General features: G+C 34.9%; 1 protein-coding gene and 1 long non-coding RNA gene across 11 annotated transcripts in view; one reads left to right on the forward strand and one right to left on the reverse strand.

Moving 5' to 3' along the window:
* FBXW7 (F-box and WD repeat domain containing 7) overlaps positions 1-19,225 on the forward strand; it is a 220,775-nt gene that overhangs the window by 85,451 nt on the left and 116,099 nt on the right. The window contains exon 1 of one of the 10 annotated variants that reach the window (XR_004682431.1): positions 7,090-7,452. The exons of 7 other annotated variants lie outside the window; for them this stretch is intronic. Coding sequence is in view for 2 of the 3 variants with exons in the window: in XM_035022891.1 (XP_034878782.1) it covers positions 7,312-7,452 (141 nt within the window). In the remaining variant the exon portion in view is untranslated. Of the gene's footprint in view, positions 1-7,089; positions 7,453-19,225 lie in introns of those variants that run through there. 2 more of the 10 variants (XM_035022891.1, XM_035022902.1) reach the window with 2 other exon arrangements.
* On the reverse strand, positions 2,353-6,790 carry LOC118022242. Its single transcript, XR_004682432.1, has 3 exons — positions 6,689-6,790; positions 5,307-5,673; positions 2,353-2,848 (listed from the first exon to the last, which is right to left on the reverse strand). It is a non-coding gene; the product is annotated as an uncharacterized LOC118022242 (long non-coding RNA).

Below are 19,225 nucleotides of genomic sequence, written 5' to 3' on the forward strand. Positions count from 1 at the left end.
TTTCTTTCTTTCTCTTTTTTTCTTTTCTTTCTTTCTTTCTCTCTTTCTTTCTTTTCTCCCCCTCTCCCCCTCTCCTTCGTTTTTACATGATGAGTGCTTTTCCTCAGTTATAAGTAAGTTAATTCTTAATGGAGCTGGTTTGCAAAGAGATGGGACTATGGAAGCAAGTCAACGTGAGATTATTATGCTGCCATTTTTAAATGAGCAAATGGATGTTTATGAGATGATGGCTTGCTTAAGATAATATTGCCTACTGAGAATTGTCTGACCTAGAGCCCAGATGTGTTGTTTTCCTAATAGTGTCTCTGTGCTATGTTGGATCATGTACATCCAGATCATTCTTTTTAGTTGACTAAGTTGATACATTTCTTTTACCTTTTGAAAGTTAAAAATGTCAGAAGGCGAGTCAGTAATTTATTAGATACTCTTTTAGAAGGTGAAAGTAAATGTGCCTTACCACTAGTAAAGTTTATTTTTGACCATTGTATCACTCTTCTTAGAAAGTTTATTTTAAACATCAAATTTTAAAAGTTTCTTGAGCTTTCTCTGTATCTCTCTCCCTCTCTCCCTCTCTCTCTCTCCCTCTCTTTTTCAGTGGGGTTGGGGGTGACTGGAGTGGTAGAGAAATCCATTGAAAACTGAGTTACCACTACCCTTTTCCTTTACCTTCGAACCTGGAAACATCATAGACTATATATATGTATTCTTAAGATACCATGATTACTCAAGTCTTTTTGAAGTTTCCCTTTGAATAAATGGATATGTAAAAGTAATTTGCTGTAAAATCTTTATTTCTGGATTTTCCTTTAAAAAAACTTCTTGAAAACATATTTTTACACTTACTATTTTGAACTGAAATGGTTATTAAAAACACATACGTTGGTTTTATTTAGATATACTTTTTATTGAAGAAAATTATTTAGAAAGTGGCAGTGCATTGTTTGTTAGAATAATTGAATGGGTTGCTTTGGTTAATGGTTATTTATTAGTGTGTTACAACTTAAACATATCTGTGCATTCAGTCTTTATCCTGTTTTTCCACATCTTTTTTTTAGGTTCTAGGACTTTTTGTTTGTCGGAAAGAGGATATCTAAAATGGTTATCATTACTATATTTTTAACCATTGTAAACTTGAAAATCAGGGCTTAAAGGTAAAACAAAATTTAGTGCTGCTTAAGTGTAGAATTCTTAATTGTATAGTTCCCTCTTCTGTCTTTTCAGAGCTATTGCACCATATTAAATTTTTCAGATTAATTTCAACAAATGTTAAAAATTACCAGTAGACTTAAATTGCTGTTTGATTCTCTGGAGTTTGAAGGACTCCTGTGTCTGTCTGCTGCCTGTATCTCTAGTATTTATGTTGGGGTTGGAATTTGGAATAGGCATTATGAGAAGTTATTTGTGGGAAGTAGGAGAGATTGGGTTACAAAGTAAGTGACACAGTGAAGAAGCATACAGACAATTTCAGAATACAGGACAGCTAATGTGGTTTCTCCACGTCAGTGGCATGAAAAAGAGGGACATGGGGAGTTACTATCAAGTAAAAGAGATCTAAGAAACGTAACAGCCACATACGAAGAGTAGTTCTTGTTTGGATTTTTTTTTTTTTTTAAGATTTTTATTTATTTATTTATTTGAAAGAGAGAGAGAAAGAGAGAGAATGAGCTGGGGGAGGGGCAGAGGGAGAAGCAGACTCCCTGTTGAGTAGGGAGCCCAAAGAGGGGCTTGATCCCAGGACCCTGGGATCATGACCTGAGCCAAAGTCAGACACTTAACTGACTGAGGCCACCCAGGCGCCCCTGGGTTCTTTTTAGATCACATTACCTAGAAAAGACATTTTTGAGATGATATTGGAAATTTAAATAATGACTGTTATTAGTTAATACTATGGAAACTGTTAATTTGATGAGTGTGATGTAGTGATTTTGTGATTATATAAAGCAATGGATAAATTATTTAAATATATATGATGTGGGTGGGTGGGAGAGGGAGTGACATTATGTCTAGGATTTACTTTAAAATACCTCAAAGGGGGGCACCTGGGTGGCTCAGTCATTAAGCGTCTGCCTTTGGCTCAGGTTATGATCCCAGGGTCCTGGGATCAAGCCCTGCGTCGGGCTCCCTGCTCGGTGGGGAGCCTGCTTCTCCCTCTCCCACTCCCCCTGCTTGTGTTCCCTCTCTCCCTGTGTCTCTCTCTGTCAAATAAACAAAATCTTAAGAAAAAAAAAAAAACCTCAAAAAAAAGACAAAGACAGCAATATTGGTAATATCTTGAATAATTGTGGAATATGGGTGATGAGTAGATATATAGGAATTCATTAGGCTTTTCTCTTTTATATATAATTGAAAATTTTTATTAAAACAGTTCAGTTTTTGTGTCCACTGACCACATATTTTTGTTGCCACTATTCCTCTCCCAACATTTAGAAAATATTCTTAAATCCTTAAAAAATTTATATATATATATTTTTAATTTATTTATTTGACAGAGAGCACAAGTAGGCAGAGCGGCAGGCAGAGGGAAAGGGAGAAGCAGGCTCTCTGCTGAGCAGGGAGCCCGATGGGGGGCTCGATCCTAGGACCCTGGGATCATGACCTGAGCCAAAGGCAGCCACCCAACCGACTGAGCCACCCAGGCGCCCCCCAAAATTTGTATTTCTAATCAGAGAATAAGTCTTTCCTTGAACATTTCATCCTCCCTGAGATCATGACCCGAGCTGAAGGCAGACGCCCAACGACTGAGCCACCCAGGTGCCCCTCATCCTTCCTTCTTCTTCCCCTCTTCTTCTTTGCAGTTACTACTGTCTGCTGTGGTATTTTTGCTTGTTGCATGTCTTCTCCACCTGGACTATAAGTTCAAAGAAGGCAGGAAGGATTTTTATCTGTTTTTTGCATTGCTTCATTTTCATTACCTATACCTGTCTAGCACATAGTAGGTGCTTAGTACATCATTGAATGATTGAGTGAGTGGGAACCAGAGCTCTTGAAGGCTAATAAGGATATGGGGTTTGGCCAAGGACAAAACCAAGGAGAACCTCTTTCAAAATTAACCCTGTGGGATTTACAGGGGCAAATGTGGACTAGCACACAAAAATTTGGGGGGAGATAAGAAGCCTTCTCTTCCCTGTTTGACTGTAAAGCCTTACTGTATCAAACATTCAACTATTCTCAGCAATAGGAATTACTCTAAAGTAATTAAGTTATTGTACTGTAATTTCTCTGTCTTTCATACAGTTTTGAGAGGTTTTCCCCCATGATCATCTTTTTATTACTGAATGGCAGTCCCTTCTTGAGATGTATTTTATTTCAAGTTTAGATATTTCTTTTCAGGAAAAAAAATATTTAAAACTAGTGGTTTTTTACAGGCATGATGAATTTTAGAAGCTTCTTATGGTTTCTTTTTATATTAAAAATACATAATCTCACATTTTCATTTTCCTAACAACTCATTTTGTCTCTTTTTCAATGTATATGTGTTTACTAGCTAGATTTTAGTATCTTGTTGCATAGACATCATTATTATCAGTTATCTACTACTTAAAAAAATAGTTTTTAACAGTACTGTGAAACACAGCCAGTAATAATTACACCCAGTAATTAAGATGACTGAAAGTTAAGTATTAAAAGTGACATTTGTGAAAATTCAAAACATTTTATATTTGCTTTTCTAAAATGAATGTTTTTAGAATCACTGCTTTTAAAATTACTGCAGTCATTTTTATAACCAAAAACTGTAAGCCTTGATATAAGGGAAAAATGTAAGCAAAAACTCTAGTGAGCAAATTCTCATTTTTTTCCTAGTCTTGGTACCCATTTACACTCTTAAACATCAAGCTCTTAAAGAGCTTTGATTTATTTGGGTTATATATCTCAGCATTTACCCTGTTAGAAAGTAAAACTGAGAAGTTTTGAAACCATTTATTAAATTCACTTTAAAAATAACAGCTAATTACATGTTCACACAATTAACCTATTTTTGGGAAAATCACAATTTTTTGGAAACAAAAAAATTAATGAAAAAGCTGATATTGTTTTACATTTCTATTTCTTTAAATAAAGTCTAGCTGAATGGAAGACAGTTGGATTCTTATATCTGCTTCTGCATTCAGTCTGTTATGGTACTACATGCCATGTGGTCTGAGGAAAGGTTCAGTGTAAACTCATGAGAGACTGAGAGTGAAAAATACAAATATCGTCTTAGTATTATGAAAATAATTTTGATCCCACAGACTTCATGTAAAGGCTCAGGGACCCCCAAGGTCCATATTTTGAGAACTGCTGGAATCACTTCTCACTGGGACGCTATATGTGGCAGTACACTGTATTAAATGAAGGAGTAGTTTTAAATAATGTAGTAGTGTCAGTTTGGTAAGTTTCTGTCTGATACATTTTACTTTAAGGGAACTATTGAAGTTAGCTTGTGCTTACTAATATATAACAATTTGAGCAGTAAGGAATGATGCCGTGACCTACAGGGCTATATTTGTGGAGTTCATATCTTTTGGACTACCATGTAATTAGAATGGTCACCTTATTTCTTAGAGAAGTGGAAATTCAATAGAAAGGTTAAAATCTTTAAAGCTTTTGGTATTTAGAGTTACTTGCAGTTAAGGGGGAAAGCATACTTTAAAATTCAGTTAGTTTGTTAAAAACAATCATGATGCTTAATTGTCATTAGTGAGCAAGTATTAATATTTCCACCACCTTTTATACCTATATTTATAGCTAGACAATTAAAAATAGTGTTTTTATCTAAATACTGTTATGTTTCTCTTTCTGATAGTTTTTAAAGCTTTATATATCTTTGTTGATTTGCTTTCTTCCTCCATCTGTATGCAACCTAGGAATCAATAGTACATTAAATCAGCTGACATGGAAGGAAAAATAATAGATAATGAGAACAGTCCTTATTGCTTACATTCTATTTTAGTTATAACTGATATAAGATCCAGAGGGTGTTGGTGGGGGGATGAAACATTATACCTCAAGTCACTTCATAAGTAAGCTTCACTTTCGGATCTTCTATTTAATGCTTTTTAAGAAAAATAACATTAATGCTAAGTAGCTAGTAAAATAACCTACTCTCATTAATAGCAATATGCATTTGGTAGGGATTTTTATTGATGCTTGTCTGTAAGAATCTTAGCCACAGTGATTTACTTACAGGCTTTTGTTAATTATAAAGCTAATAAAAATCTCAAGTTATTTTGGGCATGCTATCCATTTGTTGACAATGTAAATTATATGTCGTTTTAATGCTTGGTACATTGTTTTTATCTTAGGATGATGTTTTAATTTGTTCATACCTCTCTTAGCTTCCCAGTCTCACACATTTGCTAGGAGGAGTACATCAGCAGCAGTAAGACCTTTTTCCCCAACGTGTCTGACATGCATCTGAAAATGTGACAGAGCAGAGCTTTAGCTAGATTTTAGAAGTTCTTTTGTTAAATCATATAAGAAACTTAAACTGATAGTACTTAACGTTTTTCACATAATGTGTTCTTTTGATGAATAGCTGTATCGCAGCAGCACAGGAAAAGCAGAGTTCTTGGCAATACCAGCTCAATTGCATCTGCAGATGAGGATTTAAAATTCTATGCAGCAGATAGTACCTCCAGCAGGCGAGTAAAAGGTTACTGCATTATTTTGCTTGTTTGTTTCCATAGCCTTTATCTACAAAAGATTTTTTAAAAAATTCAATGTGAAATGCATGTCTGTTTTTAGACATTTTGGAAATTGATTTAAGTATAACATGAATATCAAAAGGGCAGTGCAAGGTGAAGGAAGAGGCAATGCAATACTGGCTCTTTTTAGCTTTAAATCAAGAACGAAATTGAGCATGAGGCATACACAAATAAGGAAACTTTCAATGCTACAGAAAACAGGAAGTTTTAAAAATATACATTTTCATTCAAGGTGTTTCTTATTACATTTAGTTTTTAGACTATCGTCCTCAAGAAAGGTGCTAACAGATTGATAATCATTGATCTATGAATGTTCATTAAGTTACGTTATTTGAAGTATGATTATTTGGGAAGACTATAAAGTATTTGTATTAAGGTGACCCTTTCTTATCCTGGAAATTATAATGTGAATTATAATTACATGGTTTAAATAATTATCTTTACACATTATTGGCAAAAAATAATGCTTAAGTATAAAAGATACTGTAGTATGGCTGACATATCTAATACGATTGCTTATGTTATCAGGGTGGTTTGTGGGTTTTGCATCTATTTAATGAGATGCAAATAACCCAGTGAGAGAAGATTGAATATCAAAACAATCAGGTTTTTGATACCCACCCCCCATATTGTCCATACCCATCTATAGCCACATGCCCTTTTCTTATTAAAACTCTTCTAACATTTATGATAGCAGGGGTCTCCTTGGGTTATCTTGCTTATTTATTCCATCACTACCTACACCCCTATTTTTGCTGTAGAATTTTTCCCCCCCGCTCTGTATTTCTCAAGTTTAAGTACAATATTCAGAGGCAATTTTTTACTTTGCATATCAACCACCGTCCTGCCCTCCCAGCAATACTGAAAGGTTTTTTTCAGCTACTGTCTAAATTTTGTTTTAAAAAATACATACACTTACGTTTGGTATTTTAGATTGAATAATAAGGTAAAAAGCAATTCTGTAAATCTCTAGCATAGAAGTAAAATCAGTAGATTATTCTTACTGTGAGTGTTTGGCCGGCTTCTTGAATTGAGGAGTCATAAAAGGTCAGCGGTTCTGATTGGTAAGTTAAAGAATCCGTCCAGTAATTTGCTCCCTGTTGTTTCTCAAAGCAATGCAGCAGCCGTTCTTTTCCAGATATTGAGCAGTTCTTAAACAGTGTGTGTGGGGACAGGGAGGGGTGGGGCTCATTCCAGTTGGTTGTTGAAATAGTGTGCATTTACAGAGGGAACAGGTTGGATAGGCTGAGCTGAAGGAGTAGGCAAACAGATCTAAACTGATGGAGGACAGAAAGAGTGGTTAGTATAATTTTGGGGTATAATATCTCGAGTGTGCTCCTTTGTTAAGTACTTGGGCTTTAATATAAAACAGTTTGAAATATTAAAGCACCTTACCTTATTTCTAAAGAGTAGCCAGGAGACTTCTGTTTTTAATATTGACTTTTTCTTGGCGATGAGTTTGTGTCTGGGTATCTTCTGTAGGGAAGCTGATGTTTTATTCTTTTTTAACAGTGTTTCTTTCAGCCAGAGAGCTGCAGAATGAGGCAGTTAGCCAATTTTGAGTGTATATGGGACATTACCAGTTCTGATTTTTTAAGTTAAGTTCTTATCTAATGAACAAGTCTCAATGTGTGGCTGTGGCTGCAGCATTATTTCTTCTTTAATGAAGAGGTTGAGCCGTTCGACCTGCTGCTCCGATCTGTTCTCTTGTAGCCATACCTCAGACCAGTTGCAGAGATTATCCATCGAATGTCCCAGGCAACCAAAGGTAACTACATAGATTTATTTCAAATAAAAATACACAATTAAAATGGATGCCTTATAACTAGGACCAGATGATTAAAAATAAAAGACCAATTAAAGATGTTCTTAGCAGTTTTCTTGACCTTGCAGTAGCTATCCAATATCATTTTGTCATCATCAGATTGTGTAGCAATGGAAATGCTCTGCAGTAATTGATTTTGTAATAGGATCAGGTGATTTACTAGCTGCACTGACAACCACTTGCTTGCTTGCTCTGAGCTGTGGAGCACTCTAATGGATGTTGTGATTGCAGCCTGGAGTTGATGTGAGGCTGCTAGCCACTTAAAGCAGCAGTGCTTATTTTTAAAATTAGAATAGTAAGTTTTAAAAAAAATGTTCTTTGCTTTAAGTTTTGGGTAGCCTCAGTAATTTTATAGTTAATTTGAGTGCCCCCCATGAAATTTTAGAGATTATATGCTATTTCATTCATCAATTCATAAAAAGTTCATTGGTACTAGTAGCCTTGAGTATAAGGAAATGTAAACTCTCTGCTCCCTATGCCTACCTCAGCATCACCATATGTATCAACATACTCTGGTATTGATCATGAGAGCATCTCTAAAATATAGGATTTATGTAAACTATCCTGTGTCATCTAAATGAAACAATATTCTTAATGTTTGTAAATGTTCTCAGTTTCAAACTCTAGCTGTAATTACAGTATTATGGTATTATGGTAAATTCTTGTACTAGTGAGTTGTGTTAGAGTTGTTTTGTATCCTTTTTTGGTATTCTGCTCTTTTAGTGGTTTCATAAGTGTAACGACGTTTTCGGAAGTCTGAGTTGAACCAATTTTAAAGGATATTGATGAAAACATATAGTTAGCTATTTTAAAGTACTGTTTAAGAATATAGCAAATGAAAAACTTAACATCCAAGATTATGAACTTTCAGTGATTGCATTTTAGTAATTGTTTTCATCTTTCTTCTATACCTTTTAAACAAATACTTCATTACAAATATAGAAGGGTAGGACTAAAGCTTAAAGCAGAATAGAACTGCTATTGCAGAAAGAACAGTGAGACTCAGGTACCCATGACTTTGCCTACTTTAAAGTTTGGCTTGGGGCTTTGCATAGGAAAGAAAATGATCTCCCCTCTCCCTTTCTCACCAATTCCTCTACCTCACTATCTAGTATGTAAAGTGTTTTGTACAGAACATAACATATTAAAAACACTGAGTTCTCTATTCTTCCCTAGTTTATGTTCTTTAACCATGTTTATGTTCTTGCCATGATAGAGATACCTTTTCTTTCAGTCATACCCAAAAACATTTACAGTGATTAAATAATGTTAATAATTTGCTATAGAAGGAATGGAGCATAAAGTTGCCATTATATATGGTATTCAAACCATCATGTGAAGAGAGCTTTTCCTTCTCATGTACTTAAATACTTGCCCTTAGTGTTTCTTGAAAGATGTAAATATTACCAATATCATTCTGCATTTTATTCTGAATTCAGATACTTAAAACATTAACTATGGAAGACTGTAATATAACTTAAAAGCTAGTGTTTGTAATCTTTTATTCAATAGGTAATAAGTAAGAAGTTTGTTACACCAGCCCCCCCCCCACCCTCCCACCCCCAGGCAAAGAAAAGAAAAACAACCTTCTGTGAACACTGGTAACATGAACATAATGATGTTCATATCATTTGAGATTTGGTAAAGGATGTGTCTAAATTTCATATATATTAAAGTGTTAAATGGTGGATTAACAACAAATTAATCATTGATATAAGTATCACTGGAGTGGTGTACATGAAAGCTTTTTTCAATGTGTTGAGTGAATAGGAGGAAAGGAAGTATCGAAAGTGTTATCAGTGTTTTTTAAGATTTATTTATTTATTTGAGGGAGAGAGAGAGTGTGTTCCAAGCAGACTGCACCCTGAGCGTGGAGCCCAATGCAGGGCTCGATCTCACAACCCTGAGATCACAACCTGAGTCGAAACCAAGAGTCAGACGCTTAACTGACTCCACCACCTAGGCGCCCCAGTGGTTTGCTTTTAAGATTATGTATGGCTTAATAAGAATAATATCTGCCATGTTTTGATTATCAGCAAATGACAAATATTGGATGGTTTATGTTTGTTATCTCTTTTAATTCTTACCTAAAACCTGTTCATTAAGTATAAGCTCCATTTTAGAATTGAGACCGTTATATGCTTACCTGAAATCATATTAAGTAAGTAGCAGGCAGATCTGGGTTTTTACTTCAGTAATTCTTACTTACCCTTGTTCTTATCTTTGATATTATCCAGGTCCATCTGAAATGTATGTATGTGTTCATAAATGGGAAACAAGGAAAACTGTAGTATAATTCAGACTGTCAAAGAGTGGAGCAAAATAGATAATGAATAATTATTTATTGTTTTTATTCAGTCACTTTTTATCCTCTCATCTGGATAGTACATGTATGATTTCTGACATTTACTGATAGCCTGCTAATAGCTAGTTTCTTGTGCAAATCACTGGAAATCCTAAGAAGGAAAAGCCCAAAATTGCCTTCTGGGAGTTTATAGTCCTAATGGGAAAGGCAGACAACAAGAGTTTAATAAGGTATTTCAGAACATAGGTATGGAATAGAAGCTGTTGGAGCATAAAATTGTTAATTAATTCTGCTTGAGGGTAGTGGTAAGAGGTACTTGGGAACCTACCTTAGAAGAAGTGAATTTAGAAGGAGCCACAGATTTTATTCTTATCATAGGTCCTGGGAATGTGAGTATTAATATTAATAAGCACTTCCCCCCCCCCGTAAGTGTTCTTTAATTTCATTGAAGTTGGAGAATCATCACTACAGGTGGCAGTTGAAACAATGAGAGTACATACAGTAGCTTGAAGAGAGTATGTAGAATGAGAAAGGAGAAGTCAGAAACCTAAAAGCAGTAGTATTTTAGCAAAAAAGAGGGTAAGGCCTGAGAGAAGGAGAGTTTCATAGTTACTAAACTGCAATATGAATTAGGCAATGGAAGAGCCCAAAAAAGAAAAGTAGGAATTGCAAAGGGAATGCATCAAAGGAGAAAGGGGTTGTAAAAGTGAATTGGGTCAAAAAGGCCATAGATTTTATTCCTGAATTTCCTAGAAATTATCCCCATGTTCTTTGCCAGTTAAAATCATTACTCTGGGCTTTATAGTAAAATTTGTCCTGTCTCTTTAAATCAGAACTACATGTTTATCATGTACAAATTGACATGAGTAGTTATGGTCTGGCCTCTGTAAGGGGTTTATAGAAAGTAGTCTGTAATGGAGCATTGTCAGTGGATCAGGATGCTGTTAGATTAATGTAACAGTTATAATTTACATATAATAAGTGATATCTTTTTGTATCTAGGGATAGGATTGGACATGACTTAGATTTTGTGGGAATAATCAAGAAAATAAGTTATTTCAAGCTGGAAGAAGAAAGTGATAGAAAAGTTACGTGACAAATATATCCTGTTTCTTTCATGCTTCCACATTTATAAGTTTCTTAATTTTATATATATATATATATATATTTTTTTTTTTTTTTTTTTACCAGTATATTTAAGTTATAAACATATACAGTCACAGACTTTGGAGGAAAAGTCTCAGAATTCTGATTGAGATTATAGTATGTAGGAAGAAAATCTTATTCTTTACCCTGAGATTAATAGTAAATAAAAATCATAGTGTTAACCTTTTGAAGATAATGTTTAAGAAACAGATTAGTTTAGCGTTGCCTGGGTGGCTCAGTTGGTTAAGCATAGGACTCTTTATTTTGGCTCAGGTTATGATCTCAGGGTCATGAAATGGAGCCCGTGTTGGGCTCTCTGCTGGGAGTTGAGCCTGCTTAAGATTCTCTCCCTCTTCCTCTACCCCTCTCCCCTGCCATGTGGGCATGCACTCTCCCTCTCTCAATAAAAAAATGAAACAGATTAGTTTAATTTCTAAATGAAAAACTAAACATAGGAAGAGGTTTGCAACCTATTATGCCTATGTCTCTATATAGGAAGGAAGTTAATTCCTAAATTTTGGAGTTGACTAGTTGTTGAAAGTCATAGCAGTCCATCTTCTAAAGAGTGCCTTTTTAAAAAAAGATTTATTTATTTGAGAGAGAGAGAGCTGAGAGTGCGCTTGTGCATTTGCACACTGGGTGGGGGCTGGAGGGGCAAAAGAATCCCAAGCACACTGCCCACTGAGCTTTGGAGTCCTACACAGGGCCTGACCTCACAACCTTGAGACCATGACCTGAACCAAAATCAAGAGTCTGATGCTCAACTAATTGAGCCACCCAGGTGCCCCAAGAGTGCCTTTTAAAATTCATTTAGAATAATATCTGGGATAGTTTTTAGATACAGTTTGGCATATCAAAGACATCCTAGGTTATTGAGAAATAAAGGTGAGAAATCATTACCTTTGCTCATTACATATTTTATGATACTGACTTTTGTTTCCTCTATTTTCATTCTATGACTAGAGCTATTGAAGAGTGAATTGAAAAGAAAACTGAATTTTATTTTTTTTTCAAATCTATATAGTTGAAGTGACTCCCTTCCTATTTATAAGGCTTCACTTATACATTGTTTTGCACCCAAAAACTTAATGCATATACTGTGATTGTTCATGGAAGGGGAAGCAAGGATGAGATTAAAGAAATTGAACCTTTAAGCTGGAGGGGGATGAGCAAGTTTCTGGAGGAAGTGTAGGGGTATACAAGATCAGAAGGACTGGTTGTATTAGTCTTGAAAATGATAGCGATCACTTTTTTTTCTTCAGAGTCAGAAGAGAAGAAAGGGGCAAAGGAACAAAACCATTGGGTATGAGATGTTGAAAATTGACAAGAGCACAGCTCTGAAAGCTTCAGTGTTCTCAATAAGCATAGTAAAATGCTCATTTAGCAGTATAAATTCTAGTTGTTTAGTAAACATTTTATTTTATGTAGGACAGTTTAGTTTTGATACTTCTTTTTGATCACAGTGGAAAATGTTCTTGTTTTTTTTTTTTTTGAGTAGGAAAGATAATTTTGCTACTTATATCTTAAAAACTTTGCATAGAGGAATATGTTCCATAGTGAAAGTTTTTGAAAGCAAATCATCTAAACTTAGAGCAATTATTGACCTTTTGATAATCCCTGAGCCATAATTTGATTCAGAGTGTTACAGCAATAAATATGAAATGGCAGAAAGACTAGAAGGTGGTATGAATGGTCAAGGTCCAACTGACATTTAGTATAAAGTAGATAGGATATGATTTAGGGTGGTGGTGGGGGATGCTTAGATTACATTGGTTTACCAGATTGGTATACTTGTTCTGTTCAAGATACCATTTTCTTCCCCTTTCCACTAACTCGTATACCTTTTCCTCCCATTTTTAAAGTGGTAAGCATGTTCTCCTCTTTCTAATTTAAGTGATTTGATCCTTCAGGATGCATCTATTTCAGAGCATCATAAAAAGTACATTGAAATTCCTAATGTACCAAGTGTCTATTGATCAATGAATGGATAAAGAAGATGTGGTATAGGGGGGCCTGGGTGGCTCAGTCGGTTAAACGTCTGCCTTCGGCTCAGGTCATGATCCCAGCGTCCTGGGATGGAGCCCCACTTTGGGCTCTGTGCTCAGCAGGGAGCCTGCTTCTCCCTCTCCCTCTGCCTGCCTGTCTGCCTACTTGTGATCTCTCTCTCTCTCTCTGTGTCAAATAAATAAATAAAATCTTAAAAAAAAGTGATATATTTATACAATGGAATATTACTCAGCTGCAAAAAAGAATGCAATCTTGCTATTTGCAACAACATGGTATGATCTAGAGGGTATACTGCTAAGTGAAATAAGTCAGAGAAAGACAAATATTATGTGATTTCGTTCATATGTAGAATTTAAGAAACAAAACAAATGAACAAAATAAAAGGGACAGACAAAAAACCAGACTCTTTTAACTATAGAGAACAAACTGGTAGTTACCAGAGGGGAGGTAGGTGGGGGGATGGGTGAAATAGGTGAAGGGGATTAAGAGTATGCTTATCTTGTTGACCACTGAGCAATCTATGGAATTGTTGAATCACTATATTGTATACCTGAAATTAATGTAACACTGTATGTTAACTACACTGGAATTAAAATAAAATTTTAAAAATATTCTTAATGTAAAACAAAACGTCAGGTAACAAAATTTAAGAGCTTTTGATTTTTAATAACTTATTACCAGAATTAAATTTTGGTTAGGATTTGGCATTCTTAAATTGTTAGAAATGTTTTAGACACATGTTGCAGACAGATATTTAAATGCTAACGTCAGTTTTTGTTGTTGTTCAACTTAGTAAAGAAATGTTCTCTTTGGGGCGCCTGGGTGGCTCAGTTGGTTAAGCAACTGCCTTCGGCTCAGGTCATGATCCTGGAGTCCCAGGATCGAGTCCCGCGTTGGGCTCCCTGCTCGGCAGGGAGTCTGCTTCTCCCTCTGACCCTCCCCCTCTCATGTGCTCTCTTTCATTCTCATTCTCTCTCTCAAATAAATAAATAAAATCTTAAAAAAATTAAAAAAAATGTTCTCTTTGATCAACAAGGTGGGCATATATTGTTTTCTCCTTAATACTTTGACAGTTTCATAAAGAAAATAATTCAAATGTGTGTGTTGTGCTGTAAACTGAAAAGATCACTCCTAAGGGAAAAACCTGTATTATTATTGTAATGAATGTCATCCTCCTTGTGACATTATTATAAAATTGAAAAAACTGACTCAAAATATTATTTTTAATACATAGTATGTACTAGAATTTTAATTTAATTTAGCATAATTTTTGAGGTCTTCTACCTTTGAGTATTTTAAAATGTTATTACTAATTTGTATTCATTGCAGATATTTAACTCCAACCCTTTATTAGTTTATTTAAAGCAGAAATAAAAATGGGCAATATTTTGGTCTGACAAAGTAATTCTTAAACTGTTTAGTAGCAATAAAGTGTAACCTGTCAGTGCAAATTGGTTTTATCCCATAACAGCAAATGCTGAAGTTAGGCTTGGTCTAAATAAAGCAAGTGGTGAAACTGGGATTCTTTAAATACCATAATACAGGCAGTTCTGTTATAAAGCAATATATGTACCTCTGGAAAAAAACTAGACTTCCGCAAAATTAGACCCTAAAAATAGAGACAAGCCTCTCAGAAACCTATGCAACTTTGTAATCTGTGTACTAACAAAACTGGTAACAATTCTGATAAAAAATAATACAGCTGAAGATTTACCTGATGTCAGTTACTTAATTCTGAGTCCTAGAATTTATGCCTTCTCCTTTGAGATACAGGTCCATGAGAGCATTCAATTTCACTTAAGATAAATGGTCAAAATTAAAATTCTGACCCAGGATGTAGACTTTTTTTTTATCAGTCCTCTTTACTGCCCCCCCCCTTTTTTTAAGGAAAAAAAAGGGGGGGGGGAATACTTTCATGGCTTCTGTATCTGTACTCTTAGATTTGTGGAAAGCCTTGCAGTTCTTGAAGCCATTAACCAGTCTCCACTTGCCCTCTTCTACAGGAGTTTTAGTTTTAGGTTTGTGGGTTTTTTTCTCTTAAGGTCATCATATATTGCTAAAGCTCTCTCTGTGAGAAAGCTCATCCCTAATGACTCTAAAACATTACTGTGTTGGAGAAAATTCTTTGTGGGCCAATGTGACTTTCACGTTATACTGACCTCATCCACTAATGAAGAACAAATGAATGAATTTCCGCTACAGAAATGCGTTCTGTAGAAAAGTAGACTATAGTCTCTAGTCCCATTGTTTTGTCATTAATGCTTCATGTATTGAATTTGTACTTGTGCACATTCATGTTTTTATTTTTTTTCCCTGTGCTATTAGTAAGTGCAAAGCATTTCTGCCACGTAGGGAAGGGAATAATGTGATGGAATGGCTTTAGCAGTAGAGTACTGTTTGTCCCTTACACTTGTATAGCTTTTTGTTTTAAAATAGGCCATGTAGATTATGTTATCTTTTTGTCAGAATTATTCTATATTCTTTCAGGGATCATTTCTATAGTTTGTTATTCTATATTCTGAATAGTTTAGGTATTAATTTAGGCATTATCATTACCATGTGGTAAAGAAAGGAAACTTTGGAGTGAAGCGGACTTGTGGTTGAGTCACATTTAGGGGACTGAGTTTGGGTTATGTGAGACTAATACTAATTACCTGGTAAGATTCTTTTGAAGATTAAGAAATATATATAAAACATCGAGTGCAGTGATTGGCAATAGCTGATACTCAACAAATGTTACTTCCTTTTTTAGTAATGAAACTTGAGACTGCAAGATTAAGTGACTTGCCCAAGGTTACCTCTGTATGTAGCAAAAGTCAGATTCACTGAAAACCGTAATTCTAATCTTTAGTTTTATATGGAGAAAAGCAAAAGCGAAACAAAACCCATTTATAGGTTCAGAAATAGAGCTATAAAGATATATACACATACTCATGGGTACACACACACATGCAGCTTCTCCTGATTTAAGGTTTATTCTTACCTTAATTGATGAATATGTTTCACTTGTTCATATTCTTTTCTACTCAGATATTGATATAGTGATGATAAAACATTGGTAGGGAAGCTCTTTGCTCGATAGTAAGTTTTTGCTCTGATTAGAGTCGCGCTGCTTTCAAGTGAAGGGTGCTGTGCTTAAGGTTGTGTCAGCAGTTTAATTCTTGCCAGTTGGCACTTTTCTAGCAGTTGATAAAACGTTTCCCCAGCTAAGTGAGAATACTTAGGCATTGGCAGATTCATTGTTTATTTTATAAAAAAATATGGCGTCTCCTCCAGTCAAAATAAAATATACCAGGTTGCTTGTCTTATACTCCTGCCTTATGTTGATGAAATTAGTTTTTCTTTAGCGTAGCTTATAAATGAATATGAAATTAACTTGGTTAATACAAAATTAACCCCTTTCTATTTGTTTTTCAGTAAAATTTCTAATTTTTCGGTGCTTATTATCCACCTACTTATAGATAAAAATATAGCAACAGATTATTTTCTTGTTCCCAACTTGCTACCTCTTTGTGTAAGAAAGAAGGACTACCTTCAGAATTTCTGTAACTGAGATTTATATATATTACCTGCTGTTTTTTTACCTCACACTAAGTTTTGCAGTAATGTTAGAGACTGTGCATGGGATTTTATGGAAGATGTGTTGTATGAGTTTGTAGTGGTTGTAATTATGTTCTTTTATGTTTTGAAATTTTAAGAATCAGAACTCAGGATTTGACATTGCAAGGTGTCTGGCTTCCATTAAGTTTTTGAACTGTTACTTACAAATATTGAGATTGGATATCCAAATTTGCATGTAGTAAGTGATTACTTTTGGAATCATTTTATATACTAGGCCATATTTCTGCTTAGTAGATATGTTTGATCAAATCTGAGAAGCTTGGGGTAGGTACATAATTATTTTAACTACTAGAAAAGAAAAAAATACTGCTATTTAAATGATGGCATGCCATCAATTTCTGAGAAGCTAAAATATGAAGAAAATGTGTGCCTGTTAGAATCTATGAAATATTGTAGGTGCGTATTCAGATTTTAGGACTCTTCTTTTGTCAGGGAACAAATTTTGTGTTGATAGTTGTTGAGGGCCCTACTTAAATTCTGCACCACTTCTTTTTGTTCATTCATTTGTTCCTTCCATTAGTATTTATTGTCTTTCATGTGCAGAGCTGTGTTCTGTTTCTGGTTACATAAGACTTCTTCCTTCTTGGAACTTTTATGTATCCAGAGCATAACACAAAATCAAGTAATTTTTTGATAATACGAAGTACTAACTTATATCCAACTAGTCTTCAAGCTTTCTTAAGGGTATGATTGTTGTTTTTGTACATGTCATGTATCTGCTTCATTGCTTAGCATATAGTTGGTAATTCATTGTAATTTCTTGATTAAACTTTGTTTAGAATGGTAGGAAAAAGTAGAGCATATACCTCAAAAGAATGTCTATATAACTATGTTTTAATGTAATCAGGAGGTTCAAATTTCGGAAAAATGTGATTGGACTTTGTAACTCTAAAATGAGACACCAAAAATTTCCTCAAATTATTGATTGAAATTGAGGTGACTTTTTAAGAAATAAGGTGATTATGGCTTAGTATTTTTTCACACACACATACTTAATTTTTAAAGAGAAATTAAAGTCTTATATTTACATAGTAAAAGTGATATCCTAGCACCTTATAGTTTGAATTTTTATGGCCTCTTTGGCATTAGAAGAAATCCAGAAAAGCCAAGTGATCTGGCAGCTGTGGCTTGTTGCTCAACGGCACCAGTGAATTACTGTTTTGCACACTGCTTGTGGAATATTGGAGTGAAGAGGTGTCTTAAAGTAAATTAATTGGCTTCAAACTATGTGTTCCAGTCCCAAATTTGTTGAATTTGTGAAATTTGGCAGCTGTTTTGTTGCAGCAGGACCAATGAGTCTGAATATTGTCCTGAATAGTTTCTATTAGAATCATCCAGACAGGCATTAGGCATTTGAAGATACTTTGTCAAATTCTGTATCTCCTTCTGCTTTATTTTGAGATCATACTTACTGTGACAGTTTGGAATGAAAATGATTGTTGGAAATAATCCAGGTGACACCGGCCCATTCCTGATTATTCTGTAGGGGAGTTCTTATTAGATTAGCAAATTTTATCTATATATTTATCTATAATCTCAACTTTTAAGATCGTAAAATATAGATATAGAAAACTCTATAAAATAAACATAAACTTTAGTGTATTAAGATAATACATTTTTGTAACTACCACACAGCTCTCAACGCATAGAAGTTTGCCAGCTATGCCAGATGCTTCTCTTTGTGCCCTGAGGCAGTCATATTCCCTTCTTTAAGGAACTCCCTTCCTCTAAATTACTCTTATCAGTAATCATTTCCTTGTGTTTGTAATTCTGTCACCCAAATGTGTCTCCCTAGATACTATTGTTTAGTCTTGACCATTTTAAAAACAGTTACTATTTCTTTTAAGTCCTTTATCTACAGATTTATTTTCCATACCTTTCTTTCTCTTAAAATTTGTTTGACCTGTTTTCTTTTTTTTTTTATTTTATTTTTTTAAAGATTTTATTTATTTATTTGACAGAGAGAGACACAGTGAGAGAGGGAACACAAGTAGGGGGAGTGGGAGAGGGAGAAGCAGGCTTCCCGCGGAGCAGGGAGCCCGATGCGGGGCTCGATCCCAGGACCCTGGGATCATGACCTGAGCCGAAGGCAGACGCTTAACCGACTGAGCCACCCAGGCGCCCCTGTTTGACCTGTTTTCATAGTCTAGATTTGACTGATTATATACATATAGTGCAGTTCAGCACATTCATCTGTCCTTTTTATTTCCTCAAGCTGGCAGCTGGATCTAGAGGCTTTATTAGACTTGGTTTGACCCCTCTGTCTAGTGGGTAGTATGTTACTTCATTAGAAGTCACCTAGCGTCTGGCATCCCTCCTCTTGTGATGTTAGCAGCTACTGATATTTGGTGCTTCCATCCATTCATTTACTGACAGTTGCAAAATAATGGTGTTCTGATTCTCTTGTTTCTTTTTCATTACTAACAAATAGTTTTATAAAGAAATGCTTCCCCTTGTTACTTGATTTCTTAGTGCTATAGTTCATTTAGGAAAGGTAGTAATGCTCTATTACTCCAGTATACTCTAATCGAACTTTCAGAACTGTATTTGAAAGCTGAAACCCTATAAATTGTCAGTGGTAATTAAGCAATGGTAATTTTTGAAATTTTAGATTGGAAAAACAAAAACTTGCCAAAT

Source organism: Mirounga leonina, unplaced genomic scaffold (assembly GCF_011800145.1).
Source record: "Mirounga leonina isolate KUSES-001 unplaced genomic scaffold, KU_Mleo_1.0 Mir_176, whole genome shotgun sequence".
Classification (NCBI taxonomy): domain Eukaryota; kingdom Metazoa; phylum Chordata; class Mammalia; order Carnivora; family Phocidae; genus Mirounga; species Mirounga leonina.